This window comes from Doryrhamphus excisus, chromosome 14, assembly GCF_030265055.1.
Source record: "Doryrhamphus excisus isolate RoL2022-K1 chromosome 14, RoL_Dexc_1.0, whole genome shotgun sequence".
NCBI lineage: Eukaryota > Metazoa > Chordata > Actinopteri > Syngnathiformes > Syngnathidae > Doryrhamphus > Doryrhamphus excisus.
Genome location: NC_080479.1, coordinates 7490001 through 7517899, shown reverse-complemented (window position 1 = coordinate 7517899; position 27899 = coordinate 7490001). Strand labels below are relative to the sequence as shown.

The following is a 27899-nucleotide window of genomic DNA, read 5'->3' as shown; positions in this document are numbered from 1 at the left end:
AGCTGCGCTTGATGTTCTATTGATCTAAACGTCAACTATGGAAGCACACGGTCGGCTGAAGCATGCTATAGCACCACACAGCCACAAGGGGCAGTGTTGTAAATCCATAGTTGGTCTGGAGTCTATACAATGACACTAAATTAGGCCCTGCACCCACTGGCCACAAGAGGGCAGTGTTATAAAGCAGCCTGTGTCAGGACAAATACAAGAAGTTATCCATAGCCACTGTATGTATTTTCAAGAGGCTGTACCGGCAACTGACCACAAGGGGGCATTGTTATACAGCAGCCTATGTCAGGACAAATACAAGAAGTTATCCATAGCCACTGTATGTATTTTCAAGAAAGAGGCTGTACCGCCAACTGACCACAAGGGGGCAGTGATTTAAAGTCTGGCAACGCAAGAAGGATTTCTGACCTTCGCCGCCTGGTATCCCAGGTTCATCCAGTGGGGCGTGGCGAAGTGTACAGTCTCGGACACGCTGTAGCCGCAGCACACTTTGGACACGAAGGCACCGGGGAAGCAGACCACAAACTGGCCGCTCCGCTGGACCGTGCGGTGAACCTTGATGCCCTCGCGGGACAGCACCTCTGGAGAAATCTAGGGTCGAGAAATAAACCGTCAGCGTCAACATGTCTGCCATATTTATTTATTGCAGGCCAATATGGGATTAATGGGATTAATGGGATTAATTATCAGCACCAATATGATATTTGATGAGTTCTAGGGCCTTCCAAGTAACGTACGCTATATCCTACAGACGTTTATGCATCTGCACACACTGACCATGACGTTCTTCTCCAACATTTCTAGTCCTGGGGTCCCGTTGGCCTGCAGCAGTGTATGGACCACCTTGTCCAGCTTGGACTTCTCCTCAGCAGGGACAGAATACCTGCAAGAGGACGGATTTCAGGGCCATGCTAGACTAGGAGCACAATAACGAGGAGGAGGAGGATGAGGAGGAAGAGGAGGAGGAAGAGTGTGACCCACTTACCAAATGCAATCAGCACCAGTGTGTAGGTAATCGATATATGGAAGGCGATTTTGGTCTCGAGACCAGCATGAGGTAGAAAAGACCATGCCGACGTTCAGCCAGGGAATGGTGACCCCTGCAGGAAGAGGGGGGGAGCAACATGTACACAGGAAGTACTGCCAAGATGATACTTGTATGTCTATTTACTTCAATGATGATGATAGATTGTATTTTATGGAAACATATTTGAAATGATCTGAAGTAACTTGTGGAGGAGTCATGAGAGCATCATCATGTCCATGTGGAGGAGACTGGAGGTCGGACCGTGGCCAACCACTCCTGAGTCCTTACCTGGCACGGCACCCAGATGCCGCAGGATGGATCCAGAATTATTGGGGAGGACAGTGAGGTTCCATCCGTGCCTGACCACAAGAGGGCGCCAGAGAGACAAAATGAGACAAGCGTTCTCAACGAGGTCCTGGACGTGTGCGTGATGCTCACTTTGAAAAGGGCTCAGACTTCCCGGTGGGGAATCCGCTTCCGTGCGTGCTGGTGTCCACCTTCCCACAATGCACCGCCACGTGGCCGTCCCTCTGCTCCACGATGCGCCAGTACTCTTGCTGCAAAATCATCAGGAGTCCTTGACAAACGGAAGTAACGTGACGTGACCATGCTAAAGGAGAGCATGCTAACCTCCACCTCGGCGGCACCGGGCTCCTTGTGGAAGCACATGGTCATGGTGTTGCGTGCTATCCTGAAGAAGTTGGTCAGCGACACCGACTTCCCCTGCAACGCAACACAGCACACGCTAAACGGTGTGTTCAGGGTCAGCGAACAAGACGGCGTTTGATGTGCTCACCTTGTAAATACATTTGTGCTGCTCGCCGAGGACGCCATGGCTGTCCTTCTCCTCTTCCTCCCTGTCCTCGCTGCCGTGTTTTTCCTGAGCAAAGAGCCGCCGCCGGCCCGCTTTGACCTGAGCCTCCAGCTCCTTCAGATGTTGGTACACGCCGTTGGCGCGGTGGTGACCCGCCGCCCCCCCGCCGCCCACCACGCCGCCCGCCAGCCCGTTCTTGGGCTCGTAGCGCGGCAACGCCAGCGCGCTGGGCGCCGTGGAGTCCGAGAGGCCCTCCAGAGGCCCGTGGCGCGACTCCAGCCGCCTCTTCTCCTGCAGCACCTCCCCCTGCAGCCGGAGGCGCTCCTCGGCGCCCAGCGAGTCGTAGGAGAGGAGGTACTGCAGGTAGGCTTCCTGCAGCTTGGCCAAGCGGTCCTGCGCCGACTTGGGGATGCGGAGGAGGTCGGCCAGCTTGGTCCACTTCTTCAGGTCCATCACCTGCTGCATGCCGCCCATGTCGTTGATGAGCTGGAAAAAGCGCGCCAGGTCCACTTCACAGCCACCTGGGAAGAACAAACACATATCCTCTTTCCCACCTGACTTTTAGGAGCATTGAACACGGAAAGAAGCCGTGAAAGAACCTACAGAACCAAAGCCCAAGTGCAGCTAAACAAAGTCCGCTTTTGCAAAGACCCGCAAGGGAAACCTTTTGACAAATGACCAGCATGCGGTGGACGAGGCCTGAGATGGGAATGTGCCAACCAAAGCTTGACCAAAGTGTCTCCTCTTCCAGCCAATCCAACTTTGACCCGGAAGCCATCTGAGCTGCACCACAAGTTGCTTTTAATGCAGAGCTGATGTGCTGGGAAGCCATTTGGAAGGAGAACATCCTGGCCTGCCGACTCAGCTGCTGCCAGGAGTCTCTGGCTAACAGCCACACGTGTGAGCGGCCGCACGCTCGGCCCAATGAGGCGGCCGCGTAAAAACCAGCAACAAGCGGCGACATAAAGATGTTGGTTTTATGTCCTGCAACCGAAGTAGCGCTTGGTGCTGAGCCGCCGCTTGTTAGACCTCATAAAGCGCCAACATGATGGCGACAAATGCAAAGTGACAGGCCAATCTGGGGGAAATATTGTTGCGGTGGTCTTTTGGGGGGGGGGGGGGGGGCAATAACCAGTTTGCTATTGTTATTGTCGGCTGTAAAAAGGCTGGGAGATAAAAAATTGGACGGAGAGCCCCGCTGATAGCGATACAGACCGCAAAGGGCGGCCTCGCTTTTATTGGATCCACTCCACTTTGTGACCGCGCGGGGCCGGCGGGCACGCAACAAACAACTTGCTGGTTTGATGCCCAGATTGAAGGAAAGGGAGTTCATGGATAACCCCTGCAAACGTCGGCACGGGGGCCGTACAATGCAGCCTGGTTGACCACCATAAGGAACCACACCAGGCATCGCAAGCGAGTGTTTTGGAACGCATGACTTTTCTGCATACTGTCCAACATGAAAACTTGTAGTATTGAAGTACTTATTAAGTATATTTATATAAGTGGAGATGTCAATTTGCCCTCATCAAATGTAATGCAAGCCATGAGCATATGACCACAATTAGGGGACGTAGACTATAGAGTGGGAGGGGCCACCCGCCGTGGGAGGGGCCACCCGGCGCGGCCGCAGTGCTTCAGGCGGCTGATAAGGTGTTTGTTTGTCGGAGCTTTTGGTCCAACTAGCATGCAAACAAAGTGAGGAAGTTAAAGAAAAAAGGAGCGCTTGATTTGCTCACCTGCACAATACGAGCAATCTCATATCAATGGAGTGTTTTTTTGTTGTTTTTTTTACGTTATCGGAGCTATTTGAATGCTATCAGATTTATCGATATAGCATCCTAGCGCCCTCATGTCGGCATGATAATCCCCGTGCGTTCCTGAATGTAACATCTGTGCTGATGGTGTGTTCAAGGCTAACAGGAATAGTAAGAGCGTGAACTGGGTGTATTCTCACCAATGACGGGCGTGTCGTCCATGGTAATGCCCTGAGATTTGAGGTGTTTTCGGATGCAGGCCAGCCGCTGCACGTTGGGCCCCCAGCGCCGCCCCAGCATGTGGACCCTCTGTACGGTCGTCACAAAGCGCATCTCCTCGCTCAGCTTGCACTCGGGCCGCCAGTCGGCCGGCGGCACCACACGGCACATGCCGGCGGCCTCAGCCTGCTCCCGCACGGCGTCCAGGTACACCAACGGGTCCTGGAACTCGCGCGGCGCCGGCAGGAAGACGGGAACCTCCCCCAGCGCCGCCCAGCCGTCGGGCCGGCTCCGCTGGCGCTCCCACTCTTTCTCCTGCTCGCGCTCCTTCTGGCGCGCCAGCTCCTTCTCGCGCTCCCACTCCTTGTCGCGGTCGGCCGGCCGCGGCGCCACCGGCCTGAGCTGTCCCGGAGTGCTGGCGAGCGGGGAGGAGGCGGAGCCCTGCCGGGGGTCTGAGGTAGTGCTGCCGTGACTGGGGCTGTGGGAGTGATTGTGGCCTGACGACGGCGAGGAAGAGGCGGCACTGCGGCCGTGAGACCTGCTCAGTTGCTGCTGTGCTTGGCGGATCAACATCAGCTTGCCGGCCGACGCCCGCTTGGGCCGCTGGTTCACCGACTCAGCGGCGGTGGCTGCTGGTGTAGAAGATTGTTGAGCGAGGGGTGTCGGGGACGGGAGTGCGGGGGGAGTGGTTTCGGGAGGAGGGGGCGGTGGGGAAACGTGTCCGTTAGAAAGCCGAGTGGCGGCGGCGGTCTGCACGGGGGCGGCCACCTTCTTGCTGCTGCGCGTCTCCAGGGGCGTGGCCTGAAGCTTGGCCTTCTTGAGCTCGGCGCTTTTGGCCTTCTGCTCCCCGACCGGGTGGAGCGCCACCTCCAGGCGCCGCTTGGAGTTCCGCAGCCCCTCCCGCCCTTGGAAGTCGCCCTGGCCCTGCGGGCATTGTCTCTGGCTGTCCTCCTTGGCCGGGGGGTTGTGGCGCTGCCCGTTGAGCCTCCCGTTGAGGCGGGCGCCCCTGAGCAGCCCGTTGGATGACAGTAGCACCTGTTTGCGTGTTTTTGCATTGCTGTGGTAGGCTGACGACGCCGCTGCTTTTCCTGAGTGGGCCAGCCCGTTGCTGGCTGCTGGCTGGCTGTGCTGATTGTGATTGTTCGCAGACGCCGAGGCGCTCGTGTGTTTGCTGCTGCTGCTGCTGCTGAGTTTGGTTTTCTTGCCCAGTTCTCTCTGCTTGGCTTTGGTGTAGGTGACGTGGCCCTTGGACACGGTGGCTGTGTACTTCTTCACAGTTTTGGACGGCAGGCGGAAGTCGCGGCCCCTCTTGGCGCCGTTGGCCGCTTGCATGGCGCTCAGCCGCGTCAGCCCGTTCATTCTGGAGACCTGGCGTGCCGCGCACAAGATGACAAGTATTAGGAACCGGGCCTTGTTGCTAGGCAGAATTCATGGTGCACCGTCATTTACAACCCGAAGGTCCAATTAAAAAAAAGTAAACACCGTAAACATTACAAATCTGGGATTTATCGTATGATGTCATCATTCCCTGTCATGCATCCATAAAGCCAATAATTAGTCTGTATTAGATATGAATACACAATGGGAAGGAAGATGGATGCCGCCGGCGTCCCACCACAAGTGTGACGACGGTGGCGTGGATGGAGTCATCAATCACCAGTGAGGGCGCCACAAGAGGGACCCGACAGACGCCCATTGACGGCTTTCTCTTTGAAGGGCTCTTGTGTCACACATGTGTAGTGTGAGTGTGTGAGTGTGTGTGTGTGTGTGTGTGTGCATCTCAGGTGGGGCTGACACAAAGAGCAGGCCATTAAAAGATAAAGGGGGGGGGGGCTGAAACCTGACCCTGCCTCCGTCAATCTCACAATGGACTAACACAAGGTGACTGGGGGCGGGGGTGGGGAGTGGGGGGGCATTTTCCTTGCAGCTTCCACTCGCATATCATTGCCCAAAATGTCGATGTTGGAATAATTGTACATAAAGTTATCCTATTTTTACTATATTCTTATGACCTATTTTTACTATATTCTTATGACCTATTTTTCTTATGACCTACAAACATTTCGTATCACCCACATAACAAAGTAAGATTAACGCTGTACATGTGTTTCATATCACTCACATAACAATGTCAGATTAATGCTGTGACGCCTGCACTTGTGGTGTACATCATGATTAAGGGAAAACAGAACATGACAGAACATTCCTTAGCAGATAGTTTTAACACCCTCAGGGGACATAGGCACGGGTCAGAAGTAGATATGACCTCAAAGGGTATGTGTGTGTGTGTGTCCGGAGAATCACATGCCAAGGATGAGATATCTACACATATGGATAACATGTTGTGCAAAGAAACTGGTTTTAACTAGAATGATTAAACCCCCCTTCCCTCAGCTATTTGATTGTACAGGGCCTTCCTTCAATAAAAAGGCAAGAGGGCAGGAACTGCTTCAGAGTGAGGTGGCGAATTGTTACTGAACGGTTCCTGATCACTCTCCTTGCAAGTAAAAAGAAACTCATCTCTCTGCGTCTTCCTTTGTACAGGCAGTGTTTTTCTACAAGTGTCGGGGTTTAAACCTGACATTTTATTGGTCCTTCGAGCCGGATTCCAAGACACCTGACGATCCCAGCGGGCAAGCGAGATCCAGGCAAGACTGTGGCCACAGCATTAATACCCTTTCCGGGACTGGTCCCTCTCTTGCGGGCTGGGATCCGACGGTTGAAGGAAATCCAGAGACGCAGAGATTGTGAGTACAAATTTTGTTTAAAAGGAATGGATGTGTGAAAGAGTAAAATAGACAAACCCTGCAGGTCAGAAAAAGTAAAATAGACAATAAAAGAACTTTAAAGAGAGGGTTCTAAAGAAAACAGAGAAAAGAATAAAAAAATAAGTGAAGACAAACCCTGCAGGTCACAAAGGTGAAATAGACAAACCCTGCAGGTCACAAAGGTGAAATAGACAAACCCTGCAGGTCAAAAAGGTGACAATAAAAGTACTTTAAAGAAAACAGAGAAAAGAATAAAAAAAGTAAGTGTACCAAACCCTGACAATTCTAGGCTCTATCAGGTCCGACAGTTAAATTCCGTAGGTGGAGTAGACGCCCCTAGTTGAAACAGACTAGTTAAATTCTACATAGGATGGCGGAGTCCTCTGGGCGGTAAAAATAAAAGGCGCGCGCAGTGTGAATGTGTGAATGTGTGAATGTGTGAATGAAAATACAATTACCACTAGGTAACTGTGTTTTATACCAAACCAACAAGAAGTCAATGGTGAGCCTTTGTGGATGCTTGTAGGCAAGAAAATTCCACCTGAAAAGGTTGAAGAGAATTTTACCACAAAAGGTTGTTGATCACCATCTTGTTGAAAATAACCCCAGTGTTAGAACACGACAGGTGTTAAGAACCACTGGGTCCAAATTTAGTTCAAAATGGGGAAGGGACAAAGTAATGAAAAACAAAAGGTCCTTGAAGAACTCCCGTGCAAAGACTGGAAGATAGTTGGAAAAGAGAATAGTCTAGTAGTAGAACCCCTATATTATTGGATAAAACAGTACAAATTCAACGGAAAATTATTCACGGCATGTATTAGGGAGTTACAACAAAACATAAAAAAGAAATGTAAGCAAAACGAGAACAAGAAAGCAAAAAGGCGAGGCGAAAATGAAGGAAGAAAAGCGATATTCAGCCAAAGAAGCAGCACAAAAAGAAACACAACAGATAGAGCAGAAAGTGAAGGTTGTAAAAAGGAAGAGTTATATAAGATAGTAAGGGAAGTTTTACTTCATGAATATCAGAAAGATGAAGAAAAAGTAATGAAAGAAAAAGACTCAGACACATTTTATACACAAAAGGAAGATAACGAAAGAAGGGTTATGCCAACTCGGAGAAGATTTGGAGGAAGAGGTAGAGGAACAGGTAGACAGAATATACAAAACTATCCCAACAATGCTGGATGTTGGAATTGCGGTGAAGAAGGTCACTTCTCCCGTGATTGTGTCAAAGGCCAGTACAAAAGGAACCAAAAGCTATATTCAGCACGACTAGGCTTGTCTTAACAAATACAACCAGAACCAAATGATGAACCAGTAGTATAATTACAAGTACAACCAAATAAAACTAAATTCATATGAAGGAATAAAACCAGCAATAGAAGATTTGTTAAAAAATTTAAGTCTTAGTAGAATGCGATAACCCACCACGTAATATCCCTATTTTCCCAGTGAGAAAAGTGCCACTCTCTGTGGGATGGAGAATGATACAGGACAAGTTGTAAATCAAACTGTGGTGGCGAGAGCACCTTGTGTGCCTGACCCACACACATTGTTAAATTCTTTACCAACAGATGTCACATGTTTCACCGTAGTAGACATCAGGCATTCTTCTCCATTCAAATAGAGAAAGAAAGTTCAGATTCGCATTTATGTTTGCAGAAAGAATAAAAAACAAATAGATATATATATAATTTATTCACAAGCAATGATGGCCAGTATGTCCACGTTTGAACCCCCAAATGGAAGCCAGGAAATTATTATATGTAGATGACATCCTACTAGCGTCACAAGATAGGAAGTCATGTGAAGAAGACAATAGCCTTATTGCACCATTTAGCGAAAGAAGGCCATAAAGTGAGTAAAGACAAACTACAATTTTGTAAGCAATCAGTGAAGTATTTAGGCCATCAGTTGACAGGACAAGGGCGAACCATTCTAACAGACAGAAAACAAGCAATCTTAAATGAAGCTAAACCACATTTAACACTTGAGCGATGCACCACGCTCAACCCAGCTACCCTTCTACCATTCCCTGAGGAAGGCCAACCACATGATTGTTATGAGCTAACAACACAAACTGCAAAGTGTACACCAGACCTATTAGATCAGACACTAACATAAAGGGGTGATTTTGTAGATGGTTCCTCAAAGAAAAATTATTTGGGAAAAACAATAACAGGCTATACAGTCTTAGCGCTTACAGAAGCATGCAAATTAATGAAAGGTCAAAAGGTGACAATTTATACTGATAGCCAATATGTATATTCAACAGTACATATCTTTGCACAATATTGGCAAAACAGAGGTATGACAATATCAACGAGAAAACCAGTAACTCATGCAGGATTATTAACAACTTTACTAGAAGCAGTGCAATTGCCAAAACAAATTGCTGTATGTAAATGCACGGCACGTACTAATAATTCGGATCCAATATCTTTAGGAAATATGTTCGCTGATAAAATGGTAAAACAAGCGGCACTAAAGGAACTGAACCATCTTAACACAGAAAAATTACAAGTACACTTTGAGATCCTGGCAGACATGTAACAACAGAGTCCAAAGCAAGAAATTGACCACTGGCTAAGGAATAAAGCAACCCTGGACAAAAATGTTAATATGTCGATAGATAATAAAACAATCTTGAAGAAAAATTTTTTTTTTGCATAAGTGGGACGCTATTTTGAGCCATGGTTTTACACATGTCTCAACAGGAGGGATATGTGATATGTGCCACACTATTAACACCCACTTTACTACGTATGGATTTTTGTATTTTTGTAGGATTTTGTAGGAAACACTATTAACACCCACTTTACTACGTATGGATTTTTGTATTTTTGTAGGATTTTGTAGGATTTAATTCTTATTTAAAAATTTTTTGTAGAGCATGTTTAGCGTGTGCAAAACACAATGCCCAGGGCAGCTTGCGACCTCGGCGTGGCCAATTTCAAAAACCACAATACTTATTTCAAGAAATACACATGGACTTCATTGAACTCAACAACAGTGAAGGGGAAAAATTCTGTTTCGTGATAATAGACTCATTTTCAAAATAGATAGAACTGTTTCCTACAAAACATCCAGATGCACTAACAGTAGCTAAAACTCTATGCAAAGACATAATTCCACGCTATGGTATTCGAGAAAAAATTTACAGTGATAAACTATGACTAAATTATGCATCTCCATCTTAGTTTTTACCCTAACTGTACCTATTTGCGTCATGATAATAGCATTGTGGTATCTGCTGTAGATTTGTAGCTCCTCAACAACCTTCAGAGGAAGTCCGGCTACAAAGGGGGCTGTAATTCTAGTTTGCAGTCGTCTCAAACCGGTGAAGATTGTCCACAACTCTGTTGCGTCATTAGGAGGGGTTGCAGGTCTGCAGGTAAGATGATCACTCAGACGCATAAAAATAATAATAATAATAATTAATTAGCAGCAGTAGGAGGACTGATCGGAATAATAATAGTAATGTCAACATTGCTATGGGAAAAGAATCTTAGCATGCAGAAAAGAAGGGTGGGGGACCCTAACAGATCACAAACACAGGTCGACCTAACACCCTGGATTATTAAGTGGGCATACAACAACTCCATATGTATGACCATAGCCCCAAATTCGACTACCGAACTCCAAATACCCATATCATCGTTGAAAGGATTTACAAATAGACATCAGGTGTCAGGGAAGACATATGCTAATTATTGGTGGTATGTTACTGGACACGTGTTAGATTTAAGTTGGGACACATTGATTACCACACAGGAAGGTGATTACTGGGCACCTGCTACCACATTAGAAGCCAAGTATTTCCATAATAAAATTATGTTAAAGAAACGTGGGGCCATATTAAGTATGACATTTGCCTTTAGCTCAGCTAAGCTCAACCCATATGACCGACCATTGGGCACTATTTTAAATACCTCGTGTTGGGGTTTCCTTTTATGGGCCTACTCTTCTGGGGCAGATCCCTACTTTCCTATAATTATTTGTGAAAATCAAACCATGACCCCTGCTGAAATGCCAATCACAAATAACTACACACGTCACGCTGGAGTTTAAAATAGCCATAATTCGAAATGCAGATGATTGGTTTCAGGTCACTACGGGCATCTCACAACAAAGTAATAACTGTCTGCTGCTAGTGGAACAGGCAGCAAATATGTCAAATCAAGGAGATTGTGTAGTATGTATGGGAGCCAGACCACTGTTACAAGTAGTGCCTTCAACTATGGGAATAGATTGTTTGATCGAAGTAATGAATAAAACCATTGCATAAGGGAAAATAAATAAATAAATAAATAAAATAATTTGTTCACAATGGGATAAGGTCTATCCTCTTACTTCCACTAAAAAAAAACAAAAAACAGTATTTTCTAAAAAGGTAGCTGCAGGAAACTTCTCATGCATAAACAGAACAGGTGTTGGAATCAAATTAGGAAGATTGAATGATACTCAGTGTAAATCAATAGAGATGGTAGACATAATATTCAAACCTAGAATCAAAGAGATCAGTGTCAGGGTGGGATAAAAATGATCCCACCTACATAGACAGCATAGGGGTACCGAGAGGAGTCCCTGATGAATACAAATTAGTTAACCAGATAGCAGCAGGTTTTGAATCATCGATTTGCTGGTGGTGCACAATTAACAAAAATGTAGACAAATCAACTACATCCACTATAACGTGCAGAAATTAGGAAACAACACTGAAAGAGGGTTCTCCGCCATCCATGAACAACTGTCAGCTACCTCCCTCATGGCTTTCCAAAACAGAATTGCTGTTGACATGCTCTTGGCGGAGAAGGGCGGAGTATGTGCCATTTTTGGTGATCAGTGCTGCACGTTCATTCCGAACAACACGGCAGCGGACGGGAGTCTCACCAAGGCCTTAGAAGGTCTAAGGTCCCTTAACAGCAAGATGAAAGACCATTCTGGAGTTGACACGTCAATGTGGGATGGTTTTGGAGACGTATTTGGCAAATATAAACAACTGATAATGTCAGTTTTAATGTTAATCGCTGTATTTGCAGCTATTCTCACCTTATGTGGATGTTGTTGCATTCCCTGCATTAGAGTTTTGTGCACCAGGCTAATCACCACTGCTATCCAACCAAATAAGCAAGAGGTGTCAAAAATGTATGCCCTCCTTACTCCAAAAGGGGAGCCCCAAGAAGACAGCTACGATGAAGACACCGAAACTGAAGAGATACATGACAAAACATCATGGCATTTTCAGGACTTGTTTTCCGATCCAGGAGATTATGCAGCTGACCTCTGTGTGTACCTTTTGCGCTATGGGACTGAAAAAGAAGAGGTCAACGGAGGATGGGAGAATATAGTGCAAAATGAATAAACAGGAGGGAAATGTTGGAATAATTGTACATAAAGTTATCCTATTTTTACTATATTCTTATGACCTATTTTTACTATATTCTTATGACCTATTTTTCTTATGACCTACAAACATTTCGTATCACCCACATAACAAAGTAAGATTAACGCTGTACATGTGTTTCATATCACTCACATAACAATGTCAGATTAATGCTGTGACGCCTGCACTTGTGGTGTACATCATGATTAAGGGAAAACAGAACATGACAGAACATTCCTTAGCAGATAGTTTTAACACCCTCAGGGGACATAGGCACGGGTCAGAAGTAGATATGACCTCAAAGGGTATGTGTGTGTGTGTGTCCGGAGAATCACATGCCAAGGATGAGATATCTACACATATGGATAACATGTTGTGCAAAGAAACTGGTTTTAACTAGAATGATTAAACCCCCCTTCCCTCAGCTATTTGATTGTACAGGGCCTTCCTTCAATAAAAAGGCAAGAGGGCAGGAACTGCTTCAGAGTGAGGTGGCGAATTGTTACTGAACGGTTCCTGATCACTCTCCTTGCAAGTAAAAAGAAACTCATCTCTCTGCGTCTTCCTTTGTACAGGCAGTGTTTTTCTACAAGTGTCGGGGTTTAAACCTGACAGTCGACTACGATGAGCAACAGATTGGAATTGATGAAGAGGTGTCCAAATACTTGGGTCCACGCTAATGTGTCATGAGCACGTCCTACCACAAGGGGGCCCACTACAACCGGCCGGCTATTCATGATGTATTTGTTCCAGTGGGAAGGATGGGAAGCCAGATGAGGGAAGAGAGAGAGAGAGAGAGAGAGAGATGATTTGTTGAGCAAGAAGAAGGAGCGGAAGCAAGGGAGGAGGAGGAGGAGGATGCTGGGAGGCGGGTCCTGATGACATCATGTGTTGCTATAGCCCAGCTGACGCCTGGCAGGAAGAAACTCCAGCAGCAGGAACACATGAAGACATTTAACCCTGGGAAGTGTGGGATAGTTTCCCCAAGGCTGTTTTTCTATTTGCATCCTGATCTACTCCTGATTTGGAATTCGACTGATGTAAGGACCTGCTGCTGTGTTTAGATACTTCTACGGCTAACTACTTCCGTTTAGCACGTCCTGCAAAGCACTATGGGAACTTTAACATCATTTTGTGAGCCCTAAAAAGGCTTAGCATGTATCAATACTTAAAGAAGCATCGTCTCAACTTTGCTACATCAATCATCAACAGGTGGGGGGATCTATGAAGGCGAGGGCTACGCTCTTACAGAGAAACTGGGAAAAACTATGCATTTATTTGATATGATTCTAAATCCAAAAAAGAGGAAGGTAGCGAGATATCGTGGAATGTAGCCGCCATGACCTAATCCCATGGTGAACTCGACTCCATGCTGCCCGACACAGGTCGTCCATTGATGACGGAATTTGAGGCTTTGTCGCCCTCTGCTGTCCAAACGGGGAGGTGCAATGCAGCCGCCTGCAGCGAAGTGGAAAGGTCACCGCATGCTAGTGTGTATTATTCATTCATTCATTTTCTACCGCTTATCCTCACAAGGAGGATTTATAATAATAATAATAATAATAATAATAATAATAATAATAATAATAATAATAATAATAATAATAATAATAATAATAATAATAATAATAATAATAATTATTATTATTATTATTATTATTATTATTATTGTAGCCTGTTAATAATAATAATAATAATAATTAACAGGCTACAATCATAATAATTATTATTATCATATATCAATATAAAATAATATAATAATAATAATATATTATTATATATTATAATATTACACTAATATAATATATTATAATATTTATATTACATATAATAATAATAATTATTATTATACAATAATAATAATATCCTATAGTGTCCGCTCAGGTCGTCTTGGCGGGACTCATTAAGACTCGCCGCAGCTTTTCGGAGGCCCTAAATGACTACGAACACGCCAGCAAGCGCACGCTACAGGGCTGCAAAACAACACCGAGAGTCTTTGGCAGGCTACGAGGAGCGGACGATGAAGCTTTTCATTTGCCGCTGCTCAAGTGAAGTATGAAACACCAGGACGAGTGGAAGCTGCCGCACTAAATATAGCAGCAGTCACACGGCGGGCCAAAAAACACCATCATTACTCTTGCAGACAATGGCGGGGGAGGAGATGAGGAGTTGAGGAGATGAGGAGATGAGCAGATGAAGAGATGAGGGGGTGAGGGGATGAGTAGATGGGAAAAGCAGGGAGCCAAATAGAGGAGACGCGTGAGAAAAGCTGAAGAAACAACAAGAAAGGAGGGAGTTGCGTCGACGGGTTGGCTCTCCACTTGAGGCAGACTTTCCAGACCGTCCAATCAACATCTAGTGTGGATTTCCACATTCGGGGCTGAAAGGGACCAAATGTACTTGGAGATACATGCTTGCTTTCATCTCTGTTAGCTTTCCGTTGGCAGTCACCAACCAGCTGCCAACTGCCAAAAATGCTTTATTTACTTTATTTCTGTGTAGAAATGATACACTTTTAAATAGTTTGCTTTTAATCAACTGCAATCCAAAGTTTCAAAATTTCCTTTTCCAATAAATCAGAACTGACAAAAATCAAACCTGTTTTAAAAAAATAAAAATGAAAGCCATGTATCTCCAAATCGGTCAATTATTGCTCTAAAAATGGAACAGAAATGGAAAGAATTGAACCCATTGAGATATAAGTTCTTGTCTTGAAGCTTGATGGAGGTCTGTGGTTCTCAGGCATCAAACGGCATCGGCCGCCTGGTCTCACCTGCTTGCGGAGCTCCTCGGCGGCTCTTCTCGTCGACAGCCCGTTGGTGGCGTCGCGAGCGCTGGCCATGGCCTGCAGCATCCTCACGTGCTCCCTCGCCTCCGCTCGCTCGCTGCGCTCTCTCAGGAGGGGCGGCGGCGGGGGTGGCGGCGCCTTGGGCCTCGGGCTCTCTCTCGGCGACGCTTTGCCGTGGTTGTTGAAGACTGCGTGCAAGTGGAGACATGGAGTACTTTACGTTATTGCATCACCTGGACAGTTCTTTCGAATGTTTCCATCATTTATCTTGGGGATGCCTTTTGGTACAAACTAAATATCTAGGATTTTTATTTATATTCCGAGTAATAATTCAGGAATAAATAATACAAAAATCATACATGTCCAGAGTGTCATGGGAAGACCAACATGTAATGTGTCAAGATAATAAATGAAATATCACAATAAAGTCACAAAGTAGGCGGCAAATGCCAGCGGTTGCCCGATTCCTTCAGGACATGATGCTAACACGCTAGCTGTGCTTTAATGGCAAGCGTGACAACGTGTGTCGCCGTACCGTGGCCGTTGAGCCGCGTGGGAGGCTTCCCCTTGCGTGGCGTGGAGTGACACGAGGAGGAAGACGCGGAAGCTTGCGAAGAAGCCACGTGCGGGTGAACGCCTCCGCTGCCGTTCCTCACCTCCTCCTCCTCTTCCTCCTCGTCCTCCCCCAGGTCCTCCTCCTCCTGGGAGCTGCCGAAGTAGGCCATGTTGTTGGGCAGGGCGGGCGAACCTGGAAGCAACAGAGGACGACCAATTGAAGGCGGAGACAAACGCAACGCGGAGTTTGTAAGAGCGGAGGAGGCAGCTCGTGAATGATGATGCCCTGGCGTTGTCTGATATCATCCCAGCTGGAGGGGGGGGGCTGAAATTGACGCTGCACACGTGCATTTTTTGAAAAAAAATTGTTAAATTGGCGTGAAAATTACAATGGTCACAAGACACTCAAAAAAATATATTTCTACAAATAAAAATATGACAAAATATTGCTATCTGCCCATTTCATTTCTACTATGTGCCACTCTGCACTCTGTGTGTATGCTAGTGGCCCCGCCTCCCACTGAGACAAAGAGACCGTATGAGTGACCAAAGGGCTCACTCCGTTCATGCCATTGTTCCACGGAACAAACACCCCATGGTGCCGAAAGCCGCCTGTTTGGAGGCGGAAGACGTCACTATACCGCTTTCTTGGCAGCTTCCTTGCACCATACAACTGAAAAAAGGACAGGGAGATTTGGCAGGACTAAGAAGCCGTTTTATTCCATGCTCTTGAACTGTCTGACTGCTTTGTCCCCGTTTTGGAAAGAAAAATGTCCCAATTTTTCCAATTTCCGCCACTTTGTGCTGAGAAATGTGTGACGGCGGGGCGCTCGATGTCTGGCGCACAAGCCTAGAGTTTGTGGTATTACCTCATAAAAAGGTCTTAAAGCCCAAACAGGCGTTATTATTAAGCCTTAATATGTTTCCCCTCGTAAATCAGGCAGGCGGCGCACACAGGCACGCACACACGCCGCAAACACAAAGCCTGGTTTGTAGTGGGCAGATTTTAACACTCTTATACGTCACACACACACGCACACACTTCGAGAACATTTAGAATGTGTGCATTTTGTTTTACGTGCACAGTAAATCCCAATTTCTTTTGAATTAATGTGTTTTTAGAGGACATGTGATTGTTTTCTACACTGTGGAAATAAAAATGAGGCTATTTAACATATAGAAACATGTCATTGTGTACAACGTTGCTTTAGGATTTCATGCTGATTTATGGCTTATGGGGAACAGCTGTCTGATAACTACAGCTACCGGGGATTTCATTGCCCTTTTATGGGCAACGCTTATTTTATAGGCATTAATGCAAAGCCTACTTAAGCATGATTAGAAGTCCATTACAATATTGAACAAAAGTCTTGGCCTGGACGTGTCTTTAAGCTGGAAGAGGGCACTTAAATCACATAGAATTAGCCGGGAAAATGACTTCTTTTAACAATGGAATACATTATTAACCAACTTGATTGAAATAAAGAGACAGTACAGCAAAAACCACATGAAGGATATTTTGCACCTAAAAAAATCCAAAACACTAAGAAACTACATCACTGCGTAAAGGAAAAGTGCACTTTTGGAATTTGGCATTGTCATTATTGTTGCTATTAACATTGCCACGCATAAGAACTACATTCCTGGCGTAGTGACACATCGGATAGCAACTACAGCTAGCGACTAGCTTTAGGTGATGCTACATGTTGGAGGTGTTTTAATGCAGCGTGCATGAGGGTGTACCTTTTTAGCAGGGCATTAATCACCTTTTTAGCTGTTTTTATATCTTTACAACATGGAAAAGGGAAAGACGTGTTTCTTAGCTCACATAAGGATCGTGGATGGCGGGATCCTGTTTTCCTGTTTTGTGTTGCTGGTCACACAGCAGCCATGCCACTTCCTAATTATCTCCTCAGGGAGTGGAGGAGAAATAAAACAAGGAAACAACATGCACACGGGCGGCACATTATTCAAGTTTTACCTGCTCCACGAAGGAAGGGAAGGAAGAAAGCATTCTAGTCAACGTGTCGTTGATGTAACGCACAGACGCTTATCTTTGGCGTCCTGTCTTAGACGCATCAAACAAGCAGAACACTCACTAGCTAGCTGCTCCAATGGGCCTCTAATGATTTGCTTCATTAGCTAAATGGATGTCATTTAGTGCGCTGAACTGAGGTCAGCAGGCCAACGGCAACCAGACCACACCCGCTAGAGGAGGAAGGACCTGCCTCTAGATTTGGTAGGAACTAGAACAACATGGATCCGTCAGCGTGCGGAAAGAAGAGACAGGAACGCTGCTAAGACCTTCACCATGATCTCCCGCCGTCCGCTCCCCCAATTACACCGCCTTTTCATCCCAGCCACGGACAACTCATAATTAGTCCTGAAAGAGTCTATTAGGGTTGTCATCTCTAACGAGGCTCTTGGGTCCATGTGTGTAGGGGGGGGGGGGCATAATTACAAAGCTTTCATTCTCTGGCTAGCCCTTCCTTTTGTCCTCGTAACTGGAAGTGAAACACTGAAGACGATTTAAATAGTCCGTCACCAGGAGGGCTTGACGCCAGGACACGTCCACCCACCGAGACAAAGGCTGTGTGACTGAGGAAAGGTCTCACTCCGTCCAGGCTGTTGTTCTACGCAACAAACGTGCCAAGGTGCTGAAAGCAATGCACACGCACGCACATGGCCGGCAAAATGATCGGCTTCCATTTCATTGATTGTATGGATTTATTATCGTCCCAGGACTTGTACCCACACCAGTTTTTTCTTGTCATGATTTAATCTGGCAAGATCTTAGCTGCTCCTGAAAAAAAAAATAAATCCAACTACTAATTTAGGACGTATCTTCCAGCAAGAATGTTTTCTGATTCTAATTGATTTCTAATTGGGGCATTTTGGCCGCGTGTCCATTTCTGTTCTAAAGCTAAAACATATGCTAGTCAGTGAGGCCTCAGCACCTTTTCCAAGACTAAAGTCCAGTGACAATGACACCAGTAGATGCTGGCATCCTGAACACCTTAAAGGATAAATAGCAGAATTGGTGACGAATCCAGAAACCAGACAATGACGGCAAATAGCGGCTGCTCGTACTGGATAACTTCATCTTCTTCTTCATTTCCATCACAATCACCTTTGGTGAAATGTGACATTAAACACCGCTTGCAGTATCTGCACGTTTAAGGGGGGGGGGGGGGGACAGAAAACGCAAGGACATCTAGTCAACACTTTTATGGCTTTGACTTTGGAATCTGCGTGTCGGCACGGCCGAATAAATAGCAGCAGTTTGCGACTTGAATAAAACACCAATTATGCTATTAGCAGAGAAAAGTACTTTGCATCAACCCCCCCCCCCCCCCCCACCCCACCCATCTCTTCCCCAGGGAAACTCATCTGTCACGGGAGCTGTCAGCCTTGAACACCTTGAGTATTCCCAAGTATTCCCAAAGGAGGGGTGGTGGGGGGGTTTGCGAGATCACATGACGTCCACCAAAGTGAGTGTACCAATAGAGTGGTCGTCCCCACACACTTTGGTTGAGTGGCTCAGAGATGGCAGGTTAGGGAAGGCAGCATGACAACATGGCCTGGTTGAACCTGATCAAGGTCTTATGTAAGCTGTGTGTGCACATTGTCACTCATTCACTTGCTTGTCTGTTCTTATCTTGTCAATAAAGACTAGAGCAAACAACGTAGCATGCGCTACTTTATAGCAGCCAGCCTTCAAACAGCCAATCCACTTGGCTAATGACATTGGTCTTCCTTGGTCTTCGCCCCCTAGCGGCAGACAAGAAGGGGAGTCTTGGGCTTCCAAGCAGGAGCAGACTGTCTGGCCGGCCGCCAAATGGCTTTCTGCATGGATATAAACAGGCCCGGACCACACATAAACACCCTCTTCTGAGAACAACACAGGGCAAGGAGTCCAGAGAGATCAAGCCTCACGGCGGGGGCGGCCTCCGATACAGGAGGACTGACTTCTTGGTCCGGTTACACCCGTGTTGCATCACAATAACCCCCCACAGGAATTAACTTTACTTCAAGTGCAGCAATAACATCAACAGCTGGTTCATTACTAGCAGAAAAATAATCCCAGAAGGACGGCGTTGGCCCAATCCCAGTGAGGGGGGGCCCAGTCGCTTTGGAGCTTTTACTGCGTGTGACAGCTTCTTTTTTTATCACTGTAGTGTTTGAGCGTCTTTATGCTGCTGTCAGAAAGAGCGATGCGTGGCAGCTTTGGTGGATGTGTAACGTTTACCAGATAAGATCAGCCAACACAGCAGTGTGTGAGGAAGGGGGTGTATGTTTACACAAGGTGAACGTTTGACCCCGACACATCCCTGCCCAAAAAGATCCACTCCGATCCACTTCTACTGTCTGAGCGCTACTAAGTGCCCTGTAATAACCCCAAAAACAAGTCCAATAATCTCATTGGAGAGAGCAAATACGGCAAGGTGTCGGATTTCCATAATTCGGAGGGTGTGTGTGTGTGTGTGTGTGTGTGTGTGTGTGTGTGTGTGTGAAAGAGCCCCATGGTGCGGTGGTCAGATGACCAGGAGGAGGGGACTCAGTTGATATCAAAGCTTCCCTTTGAAAAGATGACCCAGGCTAATGTGGATGTCGTCGTCCACGTACAAGATCAAGGGCTTTGCTGACATTCTCCTGTTCTCCCCCCCCATCTCTTGGTGGGGGCTGGGGGGCATGTATATGAGCGCCACTCTGGAAAAAGTCACCTAAACGGCATGGACACACATAAAGCTCCGCCAGAGAACAGCAGCTGAGTGGAAACAGCCCATTTGATAGTCAGCTTAGCTTGCTAAAATTAGCATTAACCTTGTGGACATATCATGTGGTCATGACGTGTGCGGCTCCTCCTGTAATATAATTTTTATATTAATATTATCACTTGTATTTTTTAAATGCACCGAGGGCTGATAAGAAATCAGTGAAAATGGCCCCCATGCCACACTTTGAACACCTCTGGCTTGTAGGGAAATTGAGCCTGAGCCCTTTGAAATCTGCCTAGCAACAAGCTGCCGCACAGCAAACAAAAATCTCAAAGTGTGGCACTACGCCATCTGGTGGTAAGCAGGGATTTCAAAATAAAATGGTGGACTTGCTAAGCAAAAAATTGTGGGGCATTTAGGGTGTATTGAAATAGAAGTTCAGAACATTCTGGCATGCCATATATACAAATAAACAGGAAGTCTTACCTCTGAGGCAGAGGAAGGTGAGGAAGTCCTCTGTCTTGGGTTTGCGTCTAGACAAGTCCTGAATGGAGGAGGACAAGGAGGAGGCGGCGACAAGCGACGAGAGGGAAGAGGAGGAGGGCAAGGTGGTCTGACTGGCGTTTAGGCCGCCGCTGCCGCTGCCACTGCCACTGCAGCCGCTGGGTTCGGCCACCTTTATGGGAGTGGTGCTGGGCGAGTTGGGCTGCGACTGGGCAAACTTCCTCTGAGCCTGCAGCCGAGGTCTAGGGAGGAAAAAGGAGAAGAGCGTCAATCAATATGTGTGTGGTTTAGTTACACTTGGACGCGTCCAAGGCGGAAGACGGGCAAGAAGATGAAGACTTGGGTTACTGGGCCGACCCTCCCAGAGGATCCTCCAGACGCGTGTCCAAGTGTCCTTCAGATAAAAGCGCTAATTGCTGCCGATTAGCTGCTTGGCACCTCTCGTATCAGACAACACTAACAGAGTACCACAGAGTACCACACAGCTAGAAAACAAAGGACTCCTGCTTTATGGAGGATAGACTGGGGTGTGAACATGTCTTAGCCCCCTTCCTGCTTCTATCATCTAAGCTCGCTTACTTGTTTCCACTTATTTTTGACAAAAGAGGCAATCACAGAGGAAACCTTCGTAAAAAAAAAAGCAGGCTTTGCAACCGATTTTAAACTAAAGGCCTGACAATAATAAATAAAGGAATCAAACAATAAATGAAAATGAATTCTAGAATTTGGCCGGGCTCAATACATTGCCATGTGCATGTGTGCCCGTTTTCTACTTTTCCTAAAATCTGATTGGTTCTCATGACAGCCCGACTGAGCAAGTATGTTAAAATGTGAGCGTAATGTTAGCACTGTAGGTCACCGTAGCTGGGGTCCTCCTGACCCCCTCCTTGCCGTGTGTGATGAATAGCATCTATTACATCGGACAAGTGCAGAGTTACGGTCTACGTAAAAGTGGATAAAGTGCACAATAGCTTCCTGGAGAGACACACATTTTGTAAATCGATCAATGCAGCCATGACACGGACTTTACCATATCAACTTTTAGCCGTAACGGCGGAGGCAAAGAGATCCATCTCTGGGTGTTATTCCTCATTTTGGCTCACAGCACGCTGTGAAGCGCGATGGGATGGTGATGGGATTGTGTCTGGAAGACGCCCACGGTACATTTGGCCGACCGAATAAGTGCAGAGCCCCCCGATTAGACTTCAATCAGGGAAGAGCTCGGTGTCAAATCCTGTCAATTTCCCCGCCCCGACACAGGCTGGAGCTCAATACGGGAGACAATTCAGTGTACATTGGAGAAAATTACACTGGAGCATGCAGCTGCACAAGCTCAGTTTATGTATTTAGATGACAAAACGTGCAAAAAAAAAGGTCTACAGTCTTAACTAATAGACTAATCTAGTTGTATATACACTGGATGGGTGCACGGTGGGGTGCAGGCCACACACCCGAGTTCGATTCCACCCTCTGGCATCTCTGTGCGGAGTATGCATGTTCTCCCGTGCATGCATATATCATTCATTCATTCATTTTCTACCGCTTTTCCTCACGAGGGTCGCGGGGGTGCTGGAGCCTATCCCAGCTGTCTTTGGGCGAGAGGTGGGGTCCACCCTGGACTGGTGGCCAGCCAGTCACAGGGCACATATAGACAAACAACCATTCACACTCACATTCATACCTATGGACAATTTGGAGTTGGAATTAACCTAGCATGTTTTTGGAATGTGGGAGGAAACCGGAGTACCCGGAGAAAACCCACGCATGCACGGGGAGAACATGCAAACTCCACACAGAGATGGCCGAGGGTGGAATTGAACCCTGGTCTCCGAGCTGTGAGGTCTGCGCGCTAACCACTAGACCGCCGTGCCGCCCGCATGCATATATAAGTATATATAATGGTCATGGTAATGGTTTTATTTCATTTGAACATGCATCAGATTACAATTGAGTGCATCCCATAATCAGTTCACAGTTCCACATGTCCAAAAGGAGTAGGAAGAAGCAAAGCTTATTAAATCCTACCCCTCCATCTGGTACTTTTACAATCAGTAACTGTTACATTTGTTCACTTCCTGTCAATATAGTGATATATATAGCACATCATGACTGGTTCAAGACTCTTCATCCTTGTATTTAGCAAACATCAACTGCTTGTATTGTTTCTTGAATTGGCTCATCGTTGTGCATTGTTTGAGGTCCTTACTCAATACAAGTAACAAAAAGGTATAATAGAGACAAATACAATATATGTAAGAAAATGTAGCACAACTACAAACACGCTCAACTTTTGTGTGCTCAGTCTTGCTCACATGACCATAAAAAAGGCTGCCAGGGCCAAAAGCCAGCATGAAGATGAAAGGGGAGTGGAGATAAAGCAGTCATGGGTCATTTTGCCCAACGACACAGACAGACATTTAACATCCGAAACAAACATCAATGGCCTGAACCCGCCAGCAGACAGCCTACATTTGCTAAACATGGTAGAAGAAAAAAAGCTGCAACAAAGTTGTGATAACAAATAGACGTGTGCAGCCAACAATGGAGGTTTAAAGGTTTATTCAATGATCAGCCAATAACTGATTCACTAATGACTGCTCCTAATTGGACACTAATTAAAAAAGGTGCATTATCCACACTCAAGACTGTCTCATCCTGCTATAAATTCTATTTTCCTGCAACCTAATATCCCGGTGGAGGGAGCAACACCATTCCTGAGGAGTCTTCCTCTTTGGGGGGCTATCCCAAACCAGGATAGTTGTTTATTGGGGCAGCCTGAGATGAACAAGATGGGGTTTATTTGCTGCATGACGAGAAAGAAAAACACCACAGGGACATATGGGACAGTGAAGTCTTCATATGTGGAGTCATGACATGCACTACTGCAGCAGGGGGGGGTCTTAATAAAAACATATCTCGTCCACGGATGGCGTGGTAATCTGTCAAAGATCGCCCGCCAGCCTCGGAATTGATAGATAAAACCTCACCCGTCAAAGCTGTGTCATTACCTCCCCCAAGGTGGCAAAACCCAACTGCTGCGGCAGGAAATTAAAACAATTACAGCATCGTTTATTCAACAAATTGGAGTCCTCCTCCCTCGCAGTGACTAAATGTCCGTCAGCGACCTCGTCTCCATCTCCTGATTCGTACCAGATGAGGAAATGAAAAGACCCAAACAAGCGTGAAAAAGCCACACACCGACACACACATGGAGATGGTTTCAACGCAATGGCGTCAACGCATCAACACACCAACTAACAATGACGCAGGATGATAACCAGTGATGCTTGGTTACCCACAGCACGGTAACACGGTACATCCCTCTTTGGGATTTCTATTCTCAAAGGCTAAAGAGAACTACAGCAACAACTAAGAAATTATACAATACAGTAAACCTCGGATATATCGGACTCGGATATATCAGAAATTCGCTCACAACGGACAGATAAAAAAGAACCAATTTTTCTGTGATGCATTTCCAATAAAAATTCATTGCATATATCGGATTTTTTTTTATAACGGATTTCGCCTATTTCGGACAAAATCTCCAGTCCCGTTCCAATGCATTTCCATTAAATTTCCCTCGCATATATCGGATGGCCGCATCGTGGCGCTCCGATTCGCCGAACCGTGACAGTCCGCTATACGACGTCATTTGCAGCGTTTGCAGCGTTGCCTGCGCGTCCAGGTACATTGGAAACATAGTCAAGGAAGTGCCTTTTTATAACGGATAAAATCCTATTTACGCATATACCGGATATAAATCCGATATATGCGTAAAACTGACATTTTCCGGTATACGCATATAACGGATTTCGCTTATATCGGACACAACCAGTGGGAACAATTGAATCCGATATATCCGAGGTTTACTGTACAATAACTTCAAATAAATGAAACAATAATAATAGGGATGATGTGATCAGGACCGGCCGATATACATGGAAAAGTACACAATCGGCATATTGTGATTACACAAAGCAACCTGTGGCTGGTGTTATTGTTGCTAATAACCTGACAATAATGGAGGACACTTCCTTGGTGGAGGTAACATGATCAGAGCATGGGGACACATGAGTTACGGAGTACTGAGTGGCAACATGAGCCTTTGATTTAGTGCCTCACCTGCCCACAGGAGAGCATATTTAATGTGTGTGTGTGTGTGTGTGTGTGTGTGTGTGTGTGTGGTGCGTTCCCAAGCTATAGAATAGTCACCGCTCCAGAAGGGTCGCAGGGTATGCCTTACATAAATCCAAATTACACTGATTGCCCCGACTAGAGGAGAACGAGGAGCGTCTGAGAGGCGCCGGGAATGGAAAGTCGAGATCCAGTGGAGGAAGAAAAAAAAAAAGAGATTACAGCAGGATACACCCCCCCCACCCCCCTTCCCTCTAATCCACCTTTCATCCATCCCTTCCTGCTACCTCACAGCCATGCCAGCCTTCAAAGGGCGGCTCTAATGTCCGACATTACACACGCCGCCGTGGCTGACATTGATTATCTCTGAGAGGGGAGAGCGAGACGCATTTGATGCTCCACTCGACTAGGAATTTTTTTTGGGGGGGGGGGGGGGGGGGGGGGGAATTATACAGGATGATGTGCGACACACAATATCATTACTATTGCAATGATCCTGTCGATCAGAGTCAGCAAGGTGACGCATGTTTCCATGGGAACATGTGCAACATCACGGTCAGGAAACAGTTACAGGTTTGATGCCACTGATTTCTTTTCCCATACTGAGTCAATTCAGGCATCATCGATATTTCAGTATCGATCTGCGCATCGCTACCACCGGTCCTTCGTGAACCCTCGTTTGCATCTCGCTATGTTGGGAATGAACATGCTAGGATGTTTCTTACTGGCCTATATAGAAGCTCTCACATCGGACTTGGGTGGACACTGAGCCGCCACATTCCCGCTTTTGAGCAGTCCTACACCATCAGAGCATTAAAGGCCCAGTGGTTTAGGCCTGGATTCTGGAAGAATGAATGCACATTATATTGATCCGTCCATTCACTTTAAAATGTTTGGTTTTCTCCATCAGCTTTTCGAACTTTAAAGCAAACCATGATTCTCTCATTCACTTCTGCAGGCAGATTTGTGAGGGGTAGAACATTTTGGACCCGTGCACAGGACGGCACGAGGTCCTGTGGTGCATTCCGTTTCAGCAACCCGATATTTCGGTTATGTGGGCGTGTTAAGGCCAGGACTACCCAGTCCCACAGTGTGTGTCAGCCTCACATTTTCTCGCCAAAATCCGGCACGTCCAAAAACATTCACAGACACGGCAGATGACAAGCCGCTCTGGCGTTGGGAAAGAGCATAAAGGCTGAGCAAGCTGGACAAACAAGAGCAATAAAAACAGCGCATGTTTGAAGGTTTGCAGTGAGCGTTTCGAAAATGTTTCAGGAATTCAGTAGAACAACCTCAAGATACGCCAAATCCCAAATCGGGCTCCCGTTTGTCACCAGTGGCGCCGTGTTGTGACACTTTGTGACGCCGAGGCTGATCTCCAGTCAGTGTGGTAAAAGTTTGTGTGAGGAGGAGAGCACTCATCCAGAGTCGGTAACCTTCAGGGCTAGACTAATTGGCTCCAGATGGCCCACGTGGTCCTGATAGAAGAATACCTCAATGCAGCTGCTGGCTTTGTGTGACAATGTGTGTATACGTGTGTGTATATTTGGTGCACTTTGGAGCAAAGCTAAATATACATGTTTATGTACATAAGAGCCAATGAGTACCAGTGTTTATATCAAAGGATTAAGCTTCAGAACACACACATGTGTTCAATCAAATGGCTACAGCCTGCTCCTCTGTCTGCGACTAGTCCTGTCTGGCGCATAGTAAATGGCTCTTCAGGAAGCTAGATGACACAATGGGAAGAAAAAACAAAGCCTAGCAGCGCTAACCAATGACATGAATTTCTCCTCAAAAATAAACTTTTTTGGGATATATTTGTTAGTGACTACAAGAAAGAAAGCCACAAAACATTGAGATGCATGTTTTTAATTTAGCCAAGGAAATAGCCGAAATGAAAGGGGTGTTTATTTACCAAAAGCACAAATAGGGCTTGACGTTAATCTTGGGGCGTTCATAAAAAGCAACGCCACTGTGTTTTCGTCCAGTGCTAATTAAAGGCACTAGCTTTTGAAGTTTGCGATTTGGGAATAAGAATGGTGCACATTGGCACAAAATACCCCCCCGCCCCACCAAACTTACCCAAGCCAAGTAATGTTTATGTCTAGTGCACTACTTGGTACACATGCCTAGTAGGTGCATTGTTCGTGAAGCCGTCGTAGCATTATTTGGTCCCGCTTGGCCTAGCTTCATTAATGCCTCTATTTCCGGTACCGGTCCGTGGCACAATGCTACCGGGCCGCACTGAAATAAAAAATACTTTATTCACGACTCACTGTCTCCCATCACACCTAGATGGGACCATCTCGTCTCAACAAAAAAAGCTCAGGCCTCCCACTGATTCAGTGGGTGAATTATATTTTTCCTGCACTTAACATTTGCTTTTAGCCCCGTCGTGTTATTTTATATTTGCTGTATTTTTCTATCACACATTGCTGGTCCGTGAAAAAAAAACAAACAAATCAGACCAGTCCGTGGTGCAAAAAATGTTGGGGGCCCCTGCTCTATTTGGAAGGGACCAACAAGACGTTGAACTCCAGAGAAGAAACTCTCATTGCAGAAGAGAAAAGGTATGTCTACTTATATTATCTCGCAGCTGCAGAAAGAGGATGCTGCATATGGATGCTGTATGGTATCATGTACCCAGAAAAAATGATTACGTTTGATTAATGTTCATGTTAAAGGTTAAATAACTGTTAATAGTTATCCTCCCTATCCGTGTGGAAGTGGTAAGTTTTTGGCTATTTAAGTTTAAAGGAAATAACTTGAAGGCTACCGTTTAGGTCGCTAGCTCTCTAGTTTGCGAGTTAGCATGTGTCTCAAGACCCTGCAGTTGCGCAATATGTTGTAAATAAAAAGAGTATAAATGTGACTATAGTCGTGTTTTGTCATGTCTACAGGGCTCTAATAATGCTTTGTTCATTTTAATCTGAAAAGAATAATTTGTCTACCCACCAACTATATGTGGTTTCTTAAGTTTTTATTATTTGCCGTTTTATTATTATTATTATTATATTTATTTATTTCTGATTGATTGATTTTCTTTATTCTTGATTTGTTTATTTATTTTTCATCTTATTTTGTGTAGAAAAATAAAAAGTAAGATATTTGAGAACAGTGGAATGTTTTATCAGAGCTTTTATTGTAGAAAATTGGAACCAAAGCAAAGTTTTTAAATTTTTTTTGTTTTTAATAAATTCCTTTTTTTTTTTTT

The 27899-nt window shown here is 45.8% G+C and overlaps 1 protein-coding gene across 4 annotated transcripts in view; it reads right to left on the bottom strand.

The window, feature by feature from the left end:
* Positions 1-27899, bottom strand: part of jarid2b (jumonji and AT-rich interaction domain containing 2b) — a 135614-nt gene that overhangs the window by 2603 nt on the left and 105112 nt on the right. For 2 of the 4 annotated variants that reach the window (XM_058046861.1, XM_058046860.1), the window contains exons 4-14: positions 20528-20787; positions 15304-15516; positions 14754-14956; positions 3808-5194; positions 1833-2371; positions 1667-1759; positions 1475-1593; positions 1325-1395; positions 995-1109; positions 787-892; positions 418-600 (exon numbers count right to left, since the gene is read on the bottom strand). In XM_058046861.1, coding sequence (XP_057902844.1) covers positions 418-600; positions 787-892; positions 995-1109; positions 1325-1395; positions 1475-1593; positions 1667-1759; positions 1833-2371; positions 3808-5194; positions 14754-14956; positions 15304-15516; positions 20528-20787 — 3289 coding nt within the window. Of the gene's footprint in view, positions 1-417; positions 601-786; positions 893-994; positions 1110-1324; positions 1396-1474; positions 1594-1666; positions 1760-1832; positions 2372-3807; positions 5195-14753; positions 14957-15303; positions 15517-17151; positions 19680-20527; positions 20788-27899 lie in introns of those variants that run through there. The other 2 variants (XM_058046863.1, XM_058046862.1) reach the window with 2 other exon arrangements.